Below are 25,476 nucleotides of genomic sequence, written 5' to 3'. Positions count from 1 at the left end.
TCTATGTGCCAAATTTCGTGAAGAAATATGGTACGGTTTTCAAGATCTGCTCCGGAAAAGAGGACTACCGCCATTTTCAGTCTAAATCAAAGTCTTTGCCATGGAAACTCGAAAAATAACTTTTTTTAAAATCCCAAACTATCAAAAGGCACCAGTTCACCACTAGATCTATCTATGTGCCAAGTTTGGTGAAGAAATATGGTACGGTTTTCAAGATCTGCTCCAGAAACGAGGACTACCGCCATTTTCAGTCTAAATCAAAGTCGTTGCCATGGAAACACAATTTTTTATATTTTTAAAAAAAATCCCAAACTATCCAAAGGCATCAGTTTACCACTAGATCTATCTATGTGCCGAGTTTGGTGAAGAAATATGGTACGGTTTTCAAGATCTGCTCCGGAAACGAGGACTACCGCCATTTTCAGTCTAAATCAAAGTCGTTGCCATGGAAACTTGAAAAATAACTTTTTTAAAAATCCCAAACTATTAAAAGGCACCAGTTCACCACTAGCTCTATCTATGTGCCAAGTTTGGTGAAGAAATATGGTACGGTTTTCATGATCTGCTCCGGAAACGAGGACTACCGCCATTTTCAGTCTAAATCAAAGTCGTTGCCATGGAAACTCAAAAAATAACTTTTTTTAAAATCCCAAACTATCAAAAGGCACCAGTTCACCACTAGATCTATCTATGTGCCAAGTTTGGTGAAGAAATATGGTACGGTTTTCAAGATCTGCTCCGGAAACGAAATGTGACGGACGGATGGCACCCATTCATATATCCCCCTTCCACATCGTGGCGGGGGATAAGAAAGATCGTGAATTCTGACAGCACTATTTCAGTAAGTGCAAAGGTCATCGGATGTGATGTCACAGACAGGGGTAGACTGCTGATAAGCTTTCGAAACAAAACAATTACAGTAAATTTTGAAATGGTTCGCCTATCACATACAGCAAAAATATAAGTCGATACACAGTATCAGTAATCACCAACATGAAATAAAAATGTGACTTTGACGATATAATTCGTGTATTAGTTAATCCATTTGACCTTGCATGCTCCCGTGACCCGGAAACGGTAGACGATAAATCAACATGCCACATGCATGTTTCGCGGTATCTTTTATTTGAACTTCTGTTGATATTTGAGAATCACCATTCAATGTTGTGAATATAAATGGGACATGATTCATATTTCTGCGATGTACACGCTGATAAGTTTCACTACAACAAGTGTATCCCATGTAATACGTCTATGGATATCGTCGATCAGTAAGATCACCCTCAACAACAGGTGCGCGAAAATGTGCTTGACAAAACGTGTTTCAAACTAACATACCCGCGTTGCTGAATATGATAGGGTATATATAAGCAATAAAATGCTACGTACATATTTTCGGTGTTAGTTCCACATTACATTTAGGATAGTTTTCCTTTCGGGAATACATTCATAGATTCTAGCATGATTTTAGAAGAGTTTCACGAAGGATTTCTAAATTTATTCCAAAAATATGAAGACCACCATGATTGCGTATTGATGATAGATTTGTAATTGTTTAATTATTTACAGCTGTTTACAGGTTTTAAAATTTTAAGTTATATTTAATAGTTATGTTTCCCACAATGATGGTGTGTGGGGACAGTAAATATTAGTCTTTGCATCAGCACAGTGTAACTGATCAAACTTCAATTATTATCTTTAGTTTAAACATATTTATTCAACAATTATTGTCTTGCACTCTGAAAAATCAACTATGTGAATAAGTAACTCTCTGATGTCATCATTTTAATTTTAGTATTCCATGAATAATGAATAAATCAGATCCTTAACATATATATACATACTAAACTCATATGGACATTAATCTTGTGCATTATGTGGTTTGTTTCCAAATAAAACAATTCTGAAATATAATTTAATAGGAATTAATTTAATTTAATTACAGTAACAGTACTTGTAACAGTACATGACATTTTTGTTTGTTTAATCACAAGAACCATGGTGGCACATAAGCTGGTAAGTTTGCCATAGGTTTCTTAGAAAATGCTATCTTAGTCTTCTGGTTGGAATGAAAAGAAACATGCCTGTGTACATGTTTACCCTTGCCAGATGTATTTTTTCCAGTCAGCCAATCCATTACTTTTGTTCACCTTATGTGGTCTATTTTATACATACAGGTACTGCTTCCAACCTGTTTTTTCTTTGTATGCAATCACAGTATCACAACTTCCTCAGCTGGTGTGTATTAAAGTTCCCCTGTCATCATGAAAAAAGAATTATAAAGGAAAGTCATATTTTCATTCAAAAACATATCTGTCTTTCCTTGAATACTCTTTGTCAAAGTGCCAGAAATGTCAGTGTCATAAAAAAAAATTAAAAAAAAAGATTTTCATAAGGACTTTTCTTAGATAGACCTAGATCTAAGTCAAACCATGTGACTTTGTTCAACTCAACAAATCGCAAGTTAGGCCACGCCCAAACCTATCACTGACGTTTTTCAGCTTGTCAATGTGTCGGAAAGTTTATCAAACGAAATCATTTGCAAACTCTTTAAAAATGAAATTCTTTTTACAAAGATTTATACACACATGTCAATAATTCTAGAAAATTAAGTTAGATGTAACAAAATGATTGTAATAGTCTAACGGGATAACTATGCATGTGGAGTTGTTTGTTTACCGCCGTTGCCATGATCGTACAAGTTCCATCCAATCGATGATGTTACGATTCAGATTGTTTTTGTTTACAATTAGTTACACCGAAAGTTGCTAATTTTTAGAAATAAAGAAACATGAGTGTTTTCCTTTCGTCAGCAAACAAAAAATGATGATCGAATAGGAAAAATGATGAAATTATAAAGAAAATATTGGACTGCATGCCGCTCAACGTGGAGTGCCAAAAGTCAACAATGGCCGTTTCTGGTAGTTGTGTGCCGAAACTTTTTTAACTCGCGATATTTTCTTTTTGAGGTAAATAAATGACTGAACGTTTTGATAATGAGCAAGCTGAGCATTTATGCATGTCATACGTAATTTAAATGTTACGCAAAGCCTTCTTGGTAAATAGATATGGCGAGTTTTATTTTGGGGTGTTGTTATGCTATTCGCCTGTCGAATGGGTTCGACATCAGATGCACGGGGATGGACACCTCTGTCGAATGGGTTCGACGTTAGCGTGCAGAGCTTTAAGAAACTATCATGTAATTTTGTATAGAAATGTGTACATGACACGTAGGGGGGACAAACCGTGGAAGGCACTGCACGTTCTGTGGTAGGGGAAATGACAGAGCGTTAGAGGGTCTGTCTCATGATAATTTCAGTGACAATCTGACTCGCTCATACCATAGATCTCGTCGTCGGAACTGCTGGTGCCTGAACCGACTGCCACTATAATAGGTTGGACTGTTGCTGGCCGTAGTCCATCTCAAGACCAATAACGTGGCTCTATCTCGTCAACGACTGTGGCCACACAACGCCTCCATGTTTCTACTGTTACCCAACCAAGGGATTCCTTTACGAGTTGTTCAACGTCTCGTAATTTGAACGTTGTGTTCGATCGTCCAACGTCACCATACCAACTCGATTGGATTCAGGTCGCAGTGATAATGTGGCAATCGTAAGACAGCGTGACCCTGACCCTTGATGCAACTGTCAACTTTATACACGGGGTCAGGTTTCATAGTTTTGATGATTTCATAGAGCTGTGGTTTTGTCGCTCGAGAAGGAAAGGTAATGTTCCTCCGTTGCAGCCAAGTAACCATGTCTCCTTTACGGTTATTAGAGGTTGGAGTCTTGCTTTCTGGATCCTGCACACTATGATACGGTGCATTGTCCATGACAATGAGAGACTTGGTAGGCAAAGCAGGGACTAATTTATCTTTCACCCACTCCAGAAATACATTGCCGTTCATTTCTGTGTGGTAGTCTCTGTTGTCTTTGGCCTTGGCTCTATAGACGAGGTCACAGTCTGGGAGAAAACCCTGACTAGCAGAACCAGCATGGAGAACTATGAGAAAAAGACACCCTTTCCCATTGGTAACTTTCTACCAGACTCCTTACAGTCACCACTGGGTACCCACTGACTGCTGGCTGTGTGGGACGCATTTACCCATGTCTCATCTAAGAAGACGGGCTCATATCCTTCTTCACTTTTCTGCTTGATGGTGCGAAGGTAATGATTTCGGAGACGAACAATGTCAGACCGTTCACACAACACAGCCCTATTTTCTCCAGTTATCTTTTTGTATTTGTAAACAAAAGTATGCAACAGCTGCCATAGTTTGTACTTTGTAACACGTAAATCATGGTCAGTTTCAAGGTGTTTCTTCAAAATTCTTAGGGACAGGTACTTATTTTCTAAGTGCAGTTTAACAATTGCACGTCTGACTTGATCCCTCTGAAAACTGTCCAATTTATCAACCTTGCGTGGTTTTGACATGTTCCCTACCTCCTTGGCCTGACTATTTGCATCTCGTCGACTAACAACATTTTTAAGTTTCTGAGGGGACACACCAAGAGCTTTTGAAGCTTGTTTCAAGGGTTTATTAATTGCATAAAAAGGCTTTACTCTTTCTGCTTCACTTCTAAAGAAATCATACACATTCAACATCAACTGTTTAACATCTGCTCAGTAGCGCATCTTGTCATGAATGAACACGGTCACTGTGTAGCACGTGCAGACCGTGCTTGCGCTGTTCCTTCCACGGTTTGTCCCCCTACGTGTCATGTACACATTTCTATACAAAATTTAGTTTCTTAAAGAACTTCATCCGTCATGGGTCTTAAATTAAACAAAATTCAGATTTTGTTGGGCACAGGGTATTCATGGTCAAGTACCGTATTGAGGTTTCTCCCATAACAGGGCTTGATCTTTAATCGCCAGCAGTGGTTTCTTCGCAGCGGTTTATTTTTTTTCACCCAATCTGATTGGCTGGCTGAGAGTGGAGAGTGTGTCATCGCGTTTTGATTGGCTGGCTAAAAATAATTGACGGCACTATTTTCGGATCGGGGATACCCGAGGTCGTCCAGTACAGGAAATCCCCAGCTGGCAAAACATTACCGTAGTGACAATGTTTTTTTCCATTGCCGAAAGTTGTTGAATGAGAGAAAATTTGTGGGGGAAGAAGGGGTGTGATATGTGGAGATATATCAGAGAATTTCTGCTTCCCAACGTACCAGATTCAGTTGCAGAATGAGAAGACGGTAACTGAAGCGAGATACCGCATCAATATTACGGGACCAGGTGAGCAACTCCGGTACATTCTTTACTGGGCGTTTTGAAGGCTAATAACAAAGCTAATGAAACAGTTAATTAATTCATGTAAAAATACCGATGAAATAGTGAAACAAAACCATATTGTTTGGTATTTTTTCTTAAAACAACTGACAACCACATATAAGAAATGTCACGTTATAACGAAGTGTTGATCTAGAGCCGATCGATCAAAAACATATTTCATAGTTATATTAAAATAATCGAGACTTAAATTTCATATTTTAAGAAAATAAACACTCAGATAATTTGGATCTAAAGCAATACTCAATTTTAATGCAGGAAACGATCAATCTTTGCCGGACAGACTGTACACCTCACGACCAAGATGTTTTGCAACCACAGCAGTTGTTTCCCCTTTCAACAGGTGGAGTTTATAGAGATCAATATAATTAATGTATTTTGGCATGTAATTATTTGGTATTTTTTAAACATGAAGACTTCAGTTATTTAAACATACTATCTCAGGAAATTAAGAAACTCGTTAATATGAAACATTACCCCGTTTAAACTTGAATGTATTAAGTCATACCTAAATCTAAATAAACTCCAGAAGGTAATATATGTATTTATATTTTTTCTTACAACTCCAGAAGGTAATATATGTCTTTATATTTTTTCTTAACTATTTTGATTTATTATAGGGAGCAGACAAAATGATGAAGATAAAGATGGTGGGCACCAATCAACCTTATTATGTATTTTTTTCCAAAAAAATATAAAAAATTGCAACAATTATGTACATGTATGCATCTTAAAATATATTTTGTATTTTAGAGAGGATGAAATAATCTCAAAATTAATTTCATATTATTAGTTTTAGGTAGAAACTCAATATTACAGTTAATCATTTTCAGAATTAACAGACAATACAGAGTATTGAGACATGTAGAATTAGGTTTGTCTCAAGTATATTCTTTAAACCAAAGATGTATTATTTACCATGATTACTGAAAAAAACGCTTCTTGAATAATGCAATTGTTATATTATCATAGCAGATAAAGAGCCCCAATATGCATAGCTAGCTTAATTTTAATGATAAGTATTTAGCATTTCTTAGGATGATAAACTGGACATATGACAAAATAAAAAAATATTTTTATTTATTATTCTCCCATGGTTTATTTTTTTCCACATAATCTAATTGGCTGCCTGGGAGTGAAAAGCTGTGTCGCTATTTTGATCAGATTCTAATGTGTAAATTTTCAGAACATGGTAAATAAAGAAAAACTCAAAATTATGGGTGATGAAGTGACCAACAAGAGGTCCTCTTATAACATTTTACCATAAACCTCATTTCTTTACATTAATAGCAATGTCTAATTTTAATCTTAATAATTTTTACAAAAAAAATCACACATGAACAGGTCACTAAAAATACATATTTATTATTATGTCTTGTTTTCATGAAGATAAAAAGAAGAAAATGTTAATTTTAAATTACCTATTATCAGTAAGTCTAAACTTCTAATCTGATAAAATACCAAAATAATAAAGTTTGGAGCTAACTGTTGCAGTAAAATAACAATGTAAAATTACAAGGGTATTAAAATGCAAATATTTGTAGAACTACTGAAATGGTAATATATTGTTTACATATATCCTATGTATTTATGTTTCACACACAATAAAGTATTGTGCTTGTCAAATTCACATTGTTTCTTGTCATTCACAAATATGGGGAATTTAGATGACTCATTTAGTAACATTTTTGGTGTCATGATGTTAAATATTATGTTCAAAAGAAAAATTGTCCACTGAATAAGATTTTTTTATATAATAAAAACACATGTGCTTACCATGTTCAGGAAAAAAGAAAAAGAAAAAAAAGATGACATGAAATAATCATCATTTTACATATCAAATTATCACTGTAAAATTAGTTTTAAAGAGGAAAATTCGTCCAAAAATATTACAATCCATTGATGGATTTAAGAAGATGTAATCAGCTGATCAGTTGCCTGAGTTGGTATTTATAGAATCTTGCCTGATCAATCCTGCTGACAGTTCCTTTGGGCCCTTGTTTTTCGTTAACAATATTTCACAATATATAAGACAATATTTAATTTCATCTTAATTGGGTTTATAAAATTTGTTTCTGGCGAACAAATAAACAAATAACGTATTTACATACACCAAAAAGTGGGCCTATTTAGTGTTGCGCATTGAGAATGATAGTCAAAGCGAGACGAATGCAAATAAAGATATGGGCCGAGTAATCCAAAACCATTAACAAATATCAAATCACATTACTAACTAGAAAGTGTTTTTACTCGTAAAAACATATGTCTCCCCCCACTCCCCTAACCCCCATTCATTCGTTTACTTCACGTTAAACCCCATCTCTTCATTCCCACCCTCCATTACTAAATAGTGACTTGGTTAATATGTTACAACTTCATGAAATAATATTGAACAGTTTTTGAGTAAAATAAAAATGTCAAAAATCTCTAAATAGCAAAAGGCACCACTTCAGTGCTGGGTTAATGTGTATACAAAGTTTTGCGAAAAAATATTAAACGGTTTCCGAGTTATGGTCCGGAAACCAAGCTTACCCCCATTCAGAGCCTATGTTCAAGTTATCTCCATGGAAACGAGAAAAAATAAAAATGTCAAAAATCTCTAAATAGCAAAAGGCACCATTTCAGTGCTGGGTTAATGTGTATACAAAGTTTCGCGAAAAAATATTAAACGGTTTCTGAGTTATGGTCCGGAAACGGTGGGAACGCCGACGCCGACGGGAACCGTGCCAAAAACAATATGTCTCCCTCCATTCTGGGGGAGACATAATTCTCAAAACGTTACACCCATCAGCTTTTACTAGTTAACAAAAAACATAACATGAATGCTAACAAGTGGCTTGCCTGTCACGGAAAACTCGTGTGAGTTGTCTTCGCTAGATCCTTTTTACCTGTTTATGGTGCAGTTGTCTTAGTGAGCATATTCGAAAACGAGGCTGGGGGGAATCCCGAGTGGTTACTAAACACGGGAAATCTTCAACTACGAGCTCGATTTTTATGGCGCATTGTTATGGGAGAAAAAGGATTAACCACTGTGTTCAGTTGTTACCGAAAAATCTACACACGAGTGATTAATCTGTCACGATTAGAATGAGGCTTTGCCAATTACATGATAGTTTCTTAAAGAACTTCATCCGTCATGGGTCTTAAATAAACAAAATTCAGATTTTGTTGGGCACAGGGTATTCATGGTCAAGTACCGTATTGATGTTTCATACACTTTTCTGGATTTCGAGTTATTTTGCAATTCATCGTTCTCATTTGGAGTCAAACGGACTGTAGCTAATGGTAACAGTGCTAGTCCACAAGGAAATATCAGTCGTTCTGCCTGAATTTTATTAGTCTCAAACTAGTAGCCTTATGTTCATTTGGAATCTTGGTGTGGGCAAGGCTAAGTCTGCAATGATATTGATGCTACAGTGTCATAATGACTCGCAATCAAGTTAGTGACAGTGTCAACCTAATCCTCATTTTAGCTGACTCTTACTCTTAGGACCAGCATTGGATCCTGGGGATCTAATCTGCTCTCTGGCCTAGCATCGACAAGCATTGGATCCTGAGGATCTGATCTGCTCTCTGGCCTAGCATTGACAAGTATAGGATCCTGAGTATCTAATCTGCTCCCTGGCCTGGCATCGACAAGCATAGGATCCTGAGGATCTAATCTGCTCCCTGGCCTGGCCTTGAAAAGCATAGGATCCTGAGGATCTAATCTGCTCCCTGGCCTAGCATTGACAAGCATTGGATCCTGAGGATCTAATCTGCTCCCTGGCCTAGCAATGGCAAGTATTGGATCCTGAGGATCTTATCTGCTCTCAGGACTGGCCTTGACAAGCATAGGATCCTGAGGATCTAATCTTCTCCCTGGCCTGGCCTTGACAAGCATAGGATCCTGAGGATCTAATCTGCTCCCTGGCCTGGCATTGAAAAGCATAGGATCCTGAGGATCTAATCTGCTCCCTGGCCTGGCATCGACAAGCATTGGATCCTGAGGATCTAATCTGCTCCCTGGCCTGGCATTGACAAGCGTAGGATCCTGAGGTTCTAATCTGCACTAAGGGCTGGCATTGACAAGACATAGGATCCTGAGGATCTAATCTTCTCCCTGGCCTGGCCTTGACAAGCATAGGATCCTGAGGATCTAATCTTCTCCCTGGCCTAGCATCAACAAGCATAGGAACCTTGGATCTAATCTACCCTCAGGCCTGGCATTGACAAGCGTAGGATCCTCAGGATCTAATCTTCTCCCTGGCCTGGCCTTGACAAGCATAGGATCCTAAGGATCTAATTTTCTCCCTGGCCTAGCATCGACAAGCAGAGGATCCTGAGGATCTAATCTGCTCTCTGGCCTGGCATCAACAAGCATTGGTTCCTGAGGATCTAATCTGCTCCCTGGCCTGGCCTTGAAAAGCATAGGATCCTGAGGATCTAATCTGCTCCCTGACCTAGCATCGACAAGCATTGGATCCTGAAGATCTAATCTGCTCCCTGGCCTAGCATCGACAAGCATTGGATCCTGAGGATCTTATCTGCTCTCAGGACTGGCATCGACAAGCATAGGATCCTGAGAATCTAATCTTCTCCCTGGCCTGGCCTTGACAAGCATAGGATCCTGAGGATCTAATCTGCTCCCTGGCCTGGCATTGAAAAGCATAGGATCCTGAGGATCTTATCTGCTCTCTGGCCTGGCATCAACAAGCATTGGATCCTGAGGATCTAATCTGCTCCCTGGCCTGGAAATTGACAAGCATAGGATCCTGAGGATCTAATCTGCTCTCTGGCCTGGCATTGACAAGCTTAGGATCCTGAGGATCTAATCTTCTCCCTGGCCTGGCATTGACAAGCTTAGGATCCTGAGGTTCTAATCTGCTCTCATGACTGGCCTTGACAAGCATAGGATCCTGAGGATCTAATCTGCTCTCAGGACTGGCCTTGACAAGCATAGGATCCTGAGGATCTAATCTTCTCCCTGGCCTGGCCTTGACAAGACATAGGATCCTGAGGATCTAATCTGCTCCCTGGCCTGGAATCAACAAGCATAGGAACCTTGGATCTAATCTACACTCAGGCCTGGCATTGACAAGCATTGGATCCTGAGGATCTAATCTGCTCCCTGGCCTGGCATTGACAAGCGTAGGATCCTGAGGATCTAATCTGCTCTAAGGGCTGGCATTGACAAGACATAGGATCCTGAGGATCTAATCTTCTCCCTGGCCTAGCATCAACAAGCATAGGAACCTTGGATCTAATCTACCCTCAGGCCTGGCCTTGACAAGCGTAGGATCCTGAGGATCTAATCTGCTCCCAGGACTGGCATCGACAAGCATTGGATCCTTAGGATCTAATCTGCTCTCAGGACTGGCATTGAAAAGCATAGGATCCTGAGGATCTAATCTGCTCCCAGGACTGGCATCGACAAGCATTGGATCCTGAGGATCTAATCTGCTCTCAGGACTGGCATTGACAAGCATTGGATCCTGAGGATCTAATCTTCTCCCTGGCCTGGCATTGACAAGCGTAGGATCCTGAGGATCTAATCTGCTCTAAGGGCTGGCATTGACAAGACATAGGATCCTGAGGATCTAATCTTCTCCCTGGCCTAGCATCGACAAGCATAGGATCCTGAGGATCTAATCTGCTCTCTGGCCTGGCATCGACAAGCATTAGATCCTGAGGATCTAATCTGCTTTCAGGACTGGCCTTGACAAGCATAGGATCCTGAGGATCTAATCTTCTCCCTGGCCTAGCATCGACAAGCATAGGATCCTGAGGATCTAATCTGCTCTCTGGCCTGGCATCAACAAGCATTGGTTCCTGAGGATCTAATCTGCTCCCTGGCCTGGCCTTGAAAAGCATAGGATCCTGAGGATCTAATCTGCTCCCTGACCTAGCATCAACAAGCATTGGATCCTGAGGATCTTATCTGCTCTCAGGACTGGCATCGACAAGCATAGGATCCTGAGAATCTAATCTTCTCCCTGGCCTGGCCTTGACAAGCATAGGATCCTGAGGATCTAATCTGCTCCCTGGCCTGGCATTGAAAAGCATAGGATCCTGAGGATCTTATCTGCTCTCTGGCCTTGCATCGACAAGCATTGGATCCTGAGGATCTAATCTGCTCCCTGGCCTGGCATTGACAAGCATAGGATCCTGAGGATCTAATCTTCTCCCTGGCCTGGCATTGACAAGCGTAGGATCCTGAGGATCTAATCTTCTCCCTGGCCTGGCATTGACAAGCGTAGGATCCTGAGGATCTAATCTTCTCCCTGGCCTAGCATCAACAAGCATAGGAACCTTGGATCTAATCTACCCTCAGGCCTGGCCTTGACAAGCGTAGGATCCTGAGGTTCTAATCTGCTCTCATGACTGACATTGACAAGACATAGGATCCTGAGGATCTTATCTGCTCCCTGGCCTGGAATCAACAAGCATAGGAACCTTGGATCTAATCTACCCTCAGGCCTGGCATTGACAAGCGTAGGATCCTGAGGATCTAATCTGCTCCCTGGCCTTGCATTGACAAGCATTGGATCCTGAGGATCTAATCTGCTCTCAGGACTGGCATTGACAAGACATAGGATCCTGAGGATCTAATCTGCTCCCTGGCCTGGAATCAACAAGCATAGGAACCTTGGATCTAATCTACACTCAGGCCTGGCATTGACAAGCGTAGGATCCTGAGGATCTAATCTGCTCCCTGGCCTTGCATTGACAAGCATTGGATCCTGAGGATCTAATCTGCTCTCAGGACTGGCATTGACAAGACATAGGATCCTGAGGATCTAATCTTCTGCCTGGCCTGGCATCAACAAGCATAGGATCCTTGGATCTAATCTACCCTCAGGCCTGGCATTGACAAGACATAGGATCCTGAGGATCTAATCTTCTGCCTGGCCTGGCATCAACAAGCATAGGATCCTTGGATCTAATCATACTAGGAGTGCTTTTTAAATATTTATTGTTGACTTTTAACTTTTTTCCATTTTGTGACATTTTCTGATATTTTGATGTTGACTTATAAAAATATTTTTCTCTTACTTTTCGGTAAGTATGCATTGAATACCTATTGCTGATAACACATTTAGAATTTTACTTGTGCTGTCTTTGCACTTGTCTGGACAAATCATCATACCAAGTGGTTGGTAGAATTATGTCCTCTTTTTGTCCAATTCGGACCTCCATACACAACTTTTCTCTGTACCGCGATACGATGGAGTTCCCTCCCTTGTCAAACAGAGCGCGAGGCCCGGCTTTTACTCGGAGCTACTAATGTAAATAATGAACTTTTATCAGTAAAATATGCATTGTTTGATAACATGAATAATATCTGATACAGAGAACACGAATAAACATAAAGGTTAGTGAGTGCATTTTGTTCCGTTTAGCGTACATGACAAGTACCGCGATACCCCGAGGTTGCAGGCTACATGTCAGTCACAGTTTGAATAATGAGGGGAAAAACGATACGCCAAAAACGTATCGCGATCGTATTTATTGCAATATACCGGTATACCAATAAAACCGCACATCCCTACTTTTTACATCACTAATCCCTGTGTTATGTGTAATATGTCATGCTTTCTTGGGCTTGATGTCATAAAAAAACTGTGGATTCTTTAAGAAAGTGTACTGTTGCTTCATCTTTCACTGATGTTGACTACTGTATCATGTTACAATATATTTAGATTATCCAATCGGGGATAATTCTAGGGTGGGGCCTTGTGCTTTCAGCCCCTATATTTGAAAAAAAAAACCACCTGACCATGTTAGTCGACTCTTACGACAAGCATAGTCGCCTTTTAAGGCAAGCATGGGTTGCTGAAGACCTATTCTACCCTGGATCTTCACGGGTCTTTAGTCCTTGTAATGATAACTTATAGCAAAATCCTTAAAAAAGGCAAATTTCCACTGGTCCTTAATAGAAACCTTAACTATTGGACAGAGTGGCAAGGACTACAGGACTAGTGCCAATTTCTAACGCCTTGCAAGTTAAATAAAGTTGCTTAAATTAAGCCCTATATGAGGGTAATGCTGTTTTTTAGGCCACTATCATTTGCAGAACCCCGAGGTCTGCTATTGGCTAGCAAACAAAGGAGTGCAGTCGAACAGACCAAGAACTTCTGCAAATAAAAAATAGCATTACCAACCCAGTGAACCAACCCATTGAAACAACATTTAGCAGTCGTTATTCACACATCGATCTGCAAGTGGACCCTGGCCCTTATTCCAATTGCATCCAATACCCATGTTATCACTGGACTATTACCTTGTTTGTTTGTTTGTTGTTTAACACCGCACTCAGCAATATTCCAGCTATATGACGGTGGTCTGTAAATAATCGAGTCTGGACCAGACAATCCAGTGATTGACATCATGAGCATCGATCCACGCAATTGGGATCGATGACATGTATCAACAAAGTCAGCGAGCCTGACCACCCGATCCCGTTAGTTGCCTTTTACAACAAGCATAGTCGCCTTTTACGGCAAGCATGGGTTGCTGAAGACCTATTCTACCGCGCATCTTCACGGGTCCTGGACTATTACTAATTGAGCCCACCAGATTGAGACCGAAAAGAATTTAACTTCACTCGGGCATTGGACTAATGGCTAAAGTTGCTGACTGTACACCTGAAGTGACAGGAACGCCTTAGTTTGATAAGACTTTTATGTATTCAATGTAATTGGGAGAAATCATTAGCTGTAGCTGATCTGTCTCTTATTAAAGGCACTTATTGACACACCTTGGCCGAGACTAGCCTGTAACAGAGTCTGAACTTGTTTCAATACTCCAGCAGTAGAAACTAACAGTTTCAGTCCACTAGTCCTGATAATGATAACAAATAGCAAAACCTTTAAAAATGGCAAATTTCTACTAGTCCTTAGGATACCTTTACTATTGGGTAGTTTGGCAAGGACTATAGGACTACCGTATATCGCTGTGTATAAGGCGACCCCACTGTACACGCCTTAAAAATCAACCCAAAATCCTATACTCCATGTATAAGGCGACCTGGATTGAAACACATCACAAGTCTGACTGATATAGAAGATTTAACGTGCGGTTTTCGACTGTAGCGTATTTCGCACACGGACATCGCAAGTGCGCACACAAACCTTATATATGCAATAAAAATATGTTTATCTTGCGTTGTTGTTTTTTTCTACAATGATAGGTCGCGTGTGTAACTCCAGCACACGTCGCCATTTTGTGTTTACACGATACGACACCAAATTGGTGCCCGTAAAATAAAATTCATTTATGAAGTATTAACATATAAGAGACAATGGTGAGTAATTTAATCGCCAATTAACTATGTTGTAACTAACTAGGCTTATGTTTGCTTCACATTCAGCGTGTTTATTCCACAATCACTTGTACACACCGTCTCCAACACTTGTTAATACAACTGTAAAAACAGCGGGAATTGATTTCAGCTTCACTGGTTATCACATGTTAGGTCACATGTGCAATATGCAAATGCTTACCGGTACTTCCGGCTCTCTATTCACGGATGTTGATTGTTTTACCGTGTCAGGTAGTTTGACAATCTGCATCGAGGCGAGGGTCATTTCAACTTTATTTGCAGAAATGATTAAACTTTATTCAAGGAAAAGAGATACAAATCATGTGTATGTATGGAAATAGTTATTGGAACAGTTATTTAGGACGAAATGCGAAGTTTTATTGTCAAATGCTGGGCTGGCTATCGGACGCTGGTTGACATCGCCAGTGGAAAAAAATGTGAGATCTTCGACTCCATGTATAAGACGACCCCCCTTCTTAGCCCCCTCATTTTAGGTACGAAAAACTCGCCTTATACACAACGATATACGGTAGTGCCAATTTCTAACCCCGTACTCAGTTCTTGAAAACACATTGAAGCCTAACAAGAACAGTTGGGCAGGTGACCTGTCCATTTTCAAAGTTACTTGCCCACATTGAAATATTATGAATATTGAAAAATGGCTAAAAAAGAAGGGACAAACAGCTCTTGATTAAGTTCAAATAATGCAAACAATTACTTAAGAATCTACGAGGAATTATAATACGTCAGTTGGCTAAATATTATCTGCAAGACAGTCAGGTAGGTGACGGAAAATTTCATGCAGCCCGACAGAAAAATTACCAGCCACGGGCAGGTGGGCAGGCAGTCATGACACTGATAACACTGTATTTAACTAAATTACAGGGTTATAACTTAACACCAGCCTGCTAGTCCTGGGCAAGTACAAATTCCCGTGGGCTAGTACAAATTTCTCCATGGTTTTATCATGGTACAACATTTATACTAAGTTATCTTATAATAATTAGATCTACATCAAGTGCTTTTATGAGTTATCATGGTGTAATATTTATACACCATTTCATATAATTATAGTTTAGCAAGTAATAATTATCATCAGGTAAAATGCATATATAAAATATCAGTAGTTTCAGTTATAGCTTTTTAGATGGTTGCTAGCCTAAGGTATCAAGATCCCATCTCCCAGACAAAGGATATTTATTTAAGTATATCTGTCATCACCTACCGGGGTATATTAGAATAACATTACTTCAATTAAGACTCATTAAGGATAAGCCCCCATACAAGCTCGTCTATAGTGCATTAAGGATAAGCCCCCATACAAGCTCGTCTATAGTGCATTAAGGATTAGCCACCATACAAGCTCGTCTATAGTGCATTAAGGATTAGCCCCCTTACAAGCTCATCTATAGTGACACCCTAATCTCTTTCAAAGCATCCAGTAAATATGTCAACAAGATTAGTGCCAGTCCAACAGGATTAACAGGATTTAGTATTCCCCTCTGTCTAGCCATCCATTTAGCATAGGACACAACCAATCGTGTATCAACCAATCAAATTCCTTTCTATTGTTCAAACTTTCATTAAATACATACTGTAGCCAAGTTCTAGCAGTATCCTCAGCCCCACCCCCTTCAATATAATGATAAACGATCTATTCGAGGGTCTATCCCCTAAAGTAAACACATCAAAATTCGCGGATGATGGAGCCATCTGGATCCGCACTAAAAGCATGAAAATGGCCAAAAATCTACTCCAAAAATCTCTTAATAAAATACAACAATGGGCTGACAAATGGGGCTTCTCCCTTAACTCAGAAAAAACAACAGGAATAGTATTCAAACATAAAAACATGAAACCCGCCTCCCCAATCCTCCAGCTAAACAATCAAACAATCAAATTTCAAAAACAAACCAAATTCTTAGGACTTATTTTCGATGAACATCTCACCTGGGATGCTCACATCCAAAACCTAACAACTAAATGCAGTAAAGACCTAAACACCCTAAGATGCCTAACTGGCTCTAACTGGGGAGCCTCCAAAGATACTCTCCTCTCTCTCTACATATCCCTAATTAGATCAAAACTAGACTACGGCTGCGCCATATACAACACCCTAAACAACTCTCTATCTAAAAAACTTGACTCAATACAATATCAGGCTCTCAAACTCATTACACGCACCCAACATGGCACCTCCTACACCTCACTTCAGGCCTTAACAGGAGAAATGCCACTAAGTCTACGCAGGGAACAGCTAAGCTTAAATTTCTGGGCCGCGTCCCAATCAAACCCTCTCATCCAAAACTTATTAAACCAAAACATCAGCCCTAAAAACCAAGCTCTAGCTCGTAAACACCCCTTACTTACCCCAATATCCCAAAGAATAACAAACTACCTAAATGAACACCAAATTAAAAATCTTAAACAAAACTGCAAACAATCAAATATCTTCACCCCTAAACTTAAAATACCCAAAATAGACACAACACTAGCTAGCCAAATAAATAAACAAACCGACCCAAACATAGCTAAAACTACCACGCTAGCATACATACACAAAAATTGGCCAAACTGGTGTCACATTTACACGGACGGATCCTCAGATCCGACCTCCAAACACACGGGTTTCGGAGTCCATACCACACAACCAACTAAAACCACACAATCCTTCCGACTCCCAAATAACCAATCAATATTCACGGCCGAACTAATGGGCATGGCCTCAGCCCTCCACAATCAAGAATCCAAAAACAACCAAAAAATCCTAATACTTACTGACTCCCTAAGTGGACTACAAGCCCTCCAAAACAAAAATACCAAAAACCGACCTAAATTAATAAATCAAATACTTAAAAGCTCCAAAGACCTAACAAAAGCAGGCAAACAAATAACCTTCTTGTGGATACCCGCCCACGTAGGAATATACGGTAATGAAAACGCCGATAAAGCAGCTAAACTATCCCTCAAAATCCCAGAAATAGGCTTAAACTTACCCATCTCAAAATCAGAAATTAAAAGTGTAAACAAACAAAAAATCACAAAAAAATGGCATAACCTATATCTAAACTCAAATAGCCAAATCAAAAGAGTGCTCAGCAAACCACTAACCAAACCAAAAATTCTCCATCCATCAAAAAAAATCGACAGAGTAATCACTAAACTCCAAACAGGACACACCAACCTAAATAACCACCTAAAAAAATTTAAAAAACACACTACAGGTAACTGCCCACACTGCAAACAACCAGAAACCCCAGAACACGCACTCATCCACTGCACACACTACCTAACACATCGAACCGCATTACAAACCACCCTCAATCTAAACAAGGCTCTCACTCTAGAAGCAATACTAAACCCACAAAATAAACTAGAAAACTTCAAGGCCTTAGGCGTATTCTTAATCAAAACGGAACTAATAAAACGCATCTAAAACCATAATAACCTACCAAATCAAAATTACATAAACAAACAATCATCCACCATACCCAGCTCCCTTAGTTCTCCTCCCCAACCCCATCGGCATCTATTCCAAATCTCAAAATTCCCAAATTCTATATAAGCAACCCCTAAAGCCCCCTCTTGGGTTGCACAGACCACCCTCGCCCCTTTCGGAAACACATTAAATGGCCTGGCCGGGCCCGTGTGCGAAATACGCATCAGTCGGAAAGCGCACGTTAAATCTCCAAAGTAAGTAAGTAAGTAAGTAAGTAAGTTCTAGCAGAGAAGGGGTTTGACTCTCTTACCAAGCAGACCTCTCTCCCACAGCCCAGAGTGTGTACCGACTCTCTGTGGCACCCTCTGTTATTATCTAAGTATAAATTGTAAATTGTTAATTGTTCTTGTAAATAAAATTGTGATTAGTCTCCTGTGACTCTGGCTCTTTGCTGACTAATTCCCCAAGAAAACCAGCACGTCATTTGGAAGGTATTGTTCACCCAGAACAATTCCATGATAGTTTTAACATTACACAGGCATCTGATCTTCACCCGGGCTAGTAAAGCTTTTGAGTTTAGTTCTAACCCTGCTAATTCTGATTCATACCTGGACATTTTTGAAGCACACAATGAGACAAGTCAACGTTGTTGCCAAGACAATGGTGATGAGATTTTGACTGGCACTGACGATGTCGCACCTTGTAACCTCCACTCCCACAAGTCAGGGAGCAGGTCCCCCAGGAGCTCCACGCCCCCCAGTGCCGAATTCTTAGACCTTTCTGTATGGGTTTCAGGCACAGTTTCTTTATATCTTTCTCCGTCTTAGTCACTGCAACTTGTATCATGTGACTCATATTAGAAGGAGCAATAGGAGGCACCATTTTTGCCATTTTAAGCAAGTTCTTCTGAATGTTACCAAGCATCTTTCTTACAAAGCATGATATCGTGTTGACAGCAGTGTCCAAGCGTTTCACTTCAGTGGATATGAGATGAAGATCCTCAACTTTTACTGTATCTTGAGGAATAAGCACAGACCCAGATGTGTACATTCCTCTGACTCCATCATCTTCAGCTGTTTTTGAATTATGGTTATGCCGATCTTTTTTCTTTTTCAATTGGCTCCGAGAACCTTGACCATGCCGATCTTTTTTCTTTTTCAATTGGCTCCGAGAACCTTGACCATGCCGATCTTTTTTCTTTTTCAATTGGCTCCGAGAACCTTGACCATGCTGACCTTTTTTCTTTTTCAATTGGCTCCGAGGACCTTGACCATGCTGACCTTTTTTCTTTTTCAATTGGCTCCGAGGACCTTGACCATGCCGATCTTTTTTCTTTTTCAATTGGCTCTGAGAACCTCGACCATGCCGATCTTTTTTCTTTTTCAATTGGCTCTGAGAACCTTGACCATGCCGATCTTTTTTCTTTTTCAATTGGCTCCGAGGACCTTGACCATGCTGATCTTTTTTCTTTTTCAATTGGCTCTGAGAACCTTGACCATGCTGACCTTTTTTCTTTTTCAATTGGCTCTGAGAACCTTGACCATGCTGACTTTTTTTCTTTTTCAATTGGCTCTGAGGACCTTGACCATGCCGATCTTTTTTCCTTTTCAATTGGCTCTGAAAACCTTGACCATGCTGACCTTTTTTCTTTTTCAATTGGCTCTGAGAACCTTGACCATGCTGACTTTTTTTCTTTTTCAATTGGCTCTGAGGACCTTGACCATGCCGATCTTTTTTCCTTTTCAATTGGCTCTGAGAACCTTGACCATGCCGATCTTTTTTCTTTTTCAATTGGCTCTGAGAACCTTGACCATGCCGATCTTTTTTCTTTTTCAATTGGCTCTGAGGACCTTGACCATGCCGATCTTTTTTCTTTTTCAATTGGCTCCGAGGACCTTGACCATGCTGACCTTTTTTCTTTTTCAATTGGCTCCGAGGACCTTGACCATGCTGACCTTTTTTCTTTTTCAATTGGCTCCGAGGACCTTGACCATGCTGACCTTTTTTCTTTTTCAATTGGCTCCGAGGACCTTGACCATGCCGATCTTTTTTCTTTTTCAATTGGCTCTGAGGACCTTGACCTATGCCACTTTGTGAATCTGTTTGGTTTTCATGTTCTTTGTCCTTTAGGGACACACGGACAGTAACTGTTTTGTCAACTTTTTTATGCGTGCCATTTTTTATGTGCTCCTTTTTGCTCTTCAAGATTACATGGACAGCATGTGTTTCCTCACCTTTATCATAGATGCCACTGTCATAGATTTGGGCTTCATGTATTTCATCATTCATAGGTCCTTGGTTGTCCTGTTCTTTACTTTGGACAGGTTCTCCTTTTAAAGATTTATACCCATTGTCTCTCTTCACATACTGTCTTTGGTGGTCATCAAGTTCTTTTTCCTCCTTCAAGACTTCCTGGTCAGATCCTACTTGACCAATGCTGTCTGTTATGCTTTCATCTCTGGAATCTGTAACATTGATATCATTAGCTGGATCATAAAATTAAAATGGATACCAGGGTTAGTTTTTGTCCACTAGTCCTTATAAAGATAACATATAGCAAAACCCTTAAAAAGGGCAAATTTCTACTGGTCCTAATGATACCTTTACCACTGGGCAGTTTGGCAAGGACTATAGGACCAGTGCCAATTTCTAACACTGGATATAGAGTAGGTTTTATGCCCAATACAATACAAACATATAACTGTTTGATCGTAATAAATTGTTACCCACATAAATGAGTTGAGAATAGGTCTTCAGCAACCCATGCTTGTTGCAAGAGGCGACTTTGCTTGTTCTAAAAGGCGACTAACGGGATGGGTAGGTCAGGCTCGCTGACTCGGTGTGATGCATGTCATCGTATCCCAATAGCAAAGACAGATGATGCATGTCATCGTATCCCAATAGCGAAGACAGATGCTCATGTCAATCACTTGTTTGTCTGGTCCAGACCTGATTATTTACAGACGGCTGTCATATAGCTGAAATATTGTGGAGTATGGCGTAAAACAACAAAGAAACAAATAGAGATAGAAATAATAACTAAAATAATAATCATGAAGTTTGCAAGTTTTACTTCAATCTAATCCTAAATAAACATCAAGTAAATTTTACGTTTCTCCATAATACACCTTTGATGCTTATCATCTCCTCATGCTAACAACAGTTTAATAGCAAGATAAACTCAATTTCATCTCATTGTGGATTAAGGATTAATATAGTGTGGGACAGGCACTTGCAATTGTCTAGTTTTCTCTCAAATAAGTAGTGACTGTTAAGTCAGTATAGTGTGTTTGCAACCACACATTTTCCCAAGGCAAGTGAGTTAACTGACTATAAAAGTCCAGTTTCAGCCCTTGCCGAACTAGGCTGGTATTATGGAGTTACAGGATTAGAAAACAGTTTTTGTCTACTAGTCCTTATAATGATAACATATAGCAAAACCCTTAAAATGGGCCATTTTCTACTAGCCCTTAGGATACCTTTACTTTTGGGCAGTTTGGTAAGGACTACAGGACTAGTGCCAATCTCTAACGCTGAGTTACAATTTGGCTGGACTAACGAGTCTAGGAATAGTCCAATAAAAGTCGCGCACCAAAATATGGTGCGTAAACGGTCATGCAGATTTTGATCGATTGCAAGATTTGCAAAGCATGTGCATCGCCAATTGTTGTCAGCAGATATTTTCCATATCTTTTCATGTTTTTAATCAAGGTGCTCACGTGATTTGATGCATTTCGCGATGTAAGACCCGTTTTATCACAGAATAGATCTTGTTTATCGATCAGATCGTCCTGACTGGGCGACACCATTTTGTGTGAAGCAAATGCAAATGATACGAGGGGTGGACTCAAATTGGTCCATAGGAGAGGCTTAGATGGGACATAACTTGTAATAGCCACTGGTGGCGCTACGATCGAGTCCAGTAATTCCAGCCTTGTTGTTTAACTCTCTTGCCTTGGGAAAATGAACTAGGCTGGAATTATGAAGTTACATTTTGACTAGACAAATGAGTCTATGAGTCTGGTTCATGAACAACATGGCGACTGACGTGCAGATATTGGTCGACTGCAGAATTTGCGGAGCATGTGTACCGTCAAAAGGGCATCGACACATATTTTTCAAATATTTTCATAATTTTAATCAAGATGCACATGCAATTTGATGCACCTTGGTTAGACCCAGTTTTTTACAATAAAGATATTTTTTATCTATAAGATCCTCCTGGCTGGGCGCAACCCTTTCTGTTTTTAAGCAAATGCAAGTGATATGAGAGGTGGAATCTGATTGGTCATTAGGAGGGACAAAGGACATAACTCGTAACAGCAACTGGTGGCGCTACCATGGAGACCAGAAATTCTTGTACAGCAACAGTAAACGCCCTTACTCTGGGAAGATGACAGCCTCACTGACTGCTATTCTACTGAAGTCAGAATTACTACGTAACATGTGACCCATGAAGATCCGGGGTAGAATAGATCTTCAGCAACCCATGCTTGCTGTAAAAGGCGACTATGCTTGTCGTAAGAGGCGAATAACGGGATTGGGTGGTCAGGCTCGCTGACTTGGTTGATGCATGTCATCGATCTCAATTGCGTGGATTGATGCTCATGATGTCAATCACTGGATTGTCTGGTCCAGAATTGATTATATTACAGACCACCGTCATATAGCTGGAATATTGCTGAGTGTGGTGTTAAACAACAAACAAACAAACAAACAAACAAATGTAACAAGTCTCTGATGACATAAGACAGAAAATAATGACAATTATATAGTGAGGCATCTTCTCGAGGCAAGAGTGTTAACCCTTGCTGAACTAGGCTGGAATTACTGGGCTCGATCGAAGCGTCACCAGTGGCTATTACCAGTTATGTCACTTCTAAGCCTCTCCTACGGACCAATCAGATTCCACCTCTCATATCACTTGCATTCGCTTCACACAAAATGGTGGGACCCAGTCAGGGCGATCTGATCGATAATCAAGATCTATATTGTGATAACACGAGTCTTATATCACGACATGCATCAAATCACCTTAGCACCTTAACTAAAAACATGAAAAGATTTGCAAAATATCAACTGACAATGAATTTTGCAATTCCTGGAATCGACCAAAATCTGAAAGACAGTTTACGAACCGGATTTCGATTTCAGTGCGAGATTTTGATTGGACTATGCATAGACTCGTTAGTCCAGCCAAAATGTAACTCCATAATCCAAGCCTAGTTCAGCAAGGGTGGAAACTGGACTTTTATAGTCAGTAAACTCTCTTGCCTTGGGAAGATGATAGTGAGCATGCCAGGACCAAAGGAAATTATCTATACATGAGAGGTTTTTGCACTTAAACAGTTTCTACTTCGGGAGAATAAACTCTATGTGAAAATGATCCTCAGGATAGCGAATATGGCCTCAGAAATGGATGGCATTAGTATAATATTATTAATTTGCCTATGATTCATATAGCCAAAGTTTTGGGCTGGGCTTTTATCAGGAAGTGATTCCAGTGATGGACACCAGTGGCCATATCCATCTGTTACACAGCTCATTGAAGACAAGACGTTATGTGAAATAACTAGATTTGAGGAGAAAACAACTGGTCCATTTTAATTTTCACTTGTCTGGGATTAATGGATTAGTGTCCGTGTCTATCCCTAAATTCCATCTCTGAAGATTTTATCTAAAAAAATGAATTGTCCCAGAAAATTCTTGAAAAAAATAATTTTGCTTCAGACCTTTAAAAAACCCACCAAATTGCTGTCCACAAAAATAACATTGTTGCACGGTGTTTGGGTTATTAGAAAATTAGACACATAAGTTTAAATAAAAAATATCTAGTTTTGCAGCTGAAGCTGAAAAAATGTTTATCCTTAAAGGGCAAGTTCACACGGAAATGAACCTTTTTTTCTTGTACTTTTTCCACATTAAAAGTGTTAACATAGAAGTGTCATAGACAAAAATATAAAAACATCATATTTAATTAACATATTTTTGCACTAAAACGATTTATATTTTTCACATTTACCAAGTGTTCTATTTCCATAACAAAAACACCATGGCTTATGTCCCTTGCAATATGACGTCATTGGTGCCAATTGATAAACATTATGACGTCATCATGCTTTGTTAGAGCCGCTTCACGTGGTGTAGGTACAGTTTTGTGATTCTAGCATCTCAGATGCCAGCCAGAATTGTGTTATGCTGAGTCACCACTGCGCCGGAGTGTGTCGTAGACAATGTTGTTTTACCGCAAACTGGTCCTTGATATCTTTTGCGTTGAGAATAGACAGGGACCCAGTTGAATTGGCACCAATTACGTCATAATCTAAGGGGGATAACTCAGGCCTATTTCGCTCGTAAAACGAAGGCCTCATAACGGCATATCACTTGCACACTATTGTGAGCTTCCTACTTTCACTGTGAAAAAAAAAGAGTGTATATTTTCAAACACAGATACTAACTAATTCTAAAATTGCGTTTTGTTTAGAAAAAGAAAGAAAGTGATTTTTGCGTGTACACTTCCCCTTTAACAAACAAACAAACACACACCCACCCCTAGAGTTTCAAATGGTCCCTAACAGTGAATAGACAAATATCACAAAGAATTTTTTTGGCATATATTCTATTTCGAGCTTTACTGTTGTTTTGCTAAACAACTAGCTTGGGTAATCGAACTATAAAATTAACATAATTTGTGTAGGTCAGTATTTTTTCATTGTTTTTGAGGGCACAAAGTTGTTTGAGTTGGATTAGTTGAAAGGGCATAGCCCAAATGTTCATTCTGTTTCAAGTGCTGGATGTCATACATTTATACAATACAATAGGGGCCTATAAAAGAATTGTCAGAAATATGAATAGTGTTACGAAGTTTCATATATTTAAATTACCAGGCTCACGAACTGGGTACGAACTCGTTTGGGTTACGCCATTACATTCACCCGTCACCACAGGGCTCTACTTCTATCAATAACAGTCGGACCCCGATTACTTATGTGACTAACGACAAATTGTTTATCTGTAGGTAGGTTTCAAACTTTAGTTTTTCAAGCTTGGCATACTCTGCGTAACATCGAAAGACTTACATTTTGATTCTGTGAGTTCTTTTTCAGGATCTACTTTAGGCATCAAAAACGATGGAACGGCAACTAAACTGATAATAAAGACTATTAACAAAGTGTCATGTCGTGGAAGAATAGAAAATCTCATCTTGGCATCCTATCTATTCTGTCATGGGCAGCAGAAGACCATTTCTGCAATATAACGTTCATGTTCACTACTTGAACGCCATTTTGTCTGCGAGCGTTGCTATGACACTGACGTGACGTCATATATTTGTAAAATGACGTCACAAGTACCAGCATTTTATTCATTGAGCTTATTTCTGTATATTTCGAGTTTCAACGTTAATTAATATATTTGTCATGTGAGTTTAATCTCACCT

At 39.6% G+C, this 25,476-nt stretch overlaps 1 protein-coding gene across 1 annotated transcript in view; it reads right to left on the bottom strand.

Annotated features, from left to right (window-relative positions):
- Positions 1-25,241, bottom strand: part of LOC139471984 (uncharacterized) — a 49,185-nt gene extending 23,944 nt beyond the window's left edge. Inside the window, exons 1-2 of the mRNA XM_071254491.1 lie at positions 25,118-25,241; positions 18,647-20,503 (exon numbers count right to left, since the gene is read on the bottom strand). Of these exons, the coding sequence (XP_071110592.1) occupies positions 18,647-20,503; positions 25,118-25,241 (1,981 nt within the window). The remainder of the gene's footprint in view (positions 1-18,646; positions 20,504-25,117) is intronic.
- Positions 25,242-25,476: the final 235 nt, after the last annotated feature.

The sequence above is a fragment of the Haliotis cracherodii genome, unplaced genomic scaffold (genome assembly GCF_022045235.1).
Source record: "Haliotis cracherodii isolate W230 unplaced genomic scaffold, xgHalCrac1.p SCAF_23, whole genome shotgun sequence".
Lineage (NCBI taxonomy): Eukaryota > Metazoa > Mollusca > Gastropoda > Lepetellida > Haliotidae > Haliotis > Haliotis cracherodii.
The sequence above is the reverse complement of the archived record's forward strand: the minus strand, read 5'-3'. Positions and strand labels throughout refer to the sequence as shown.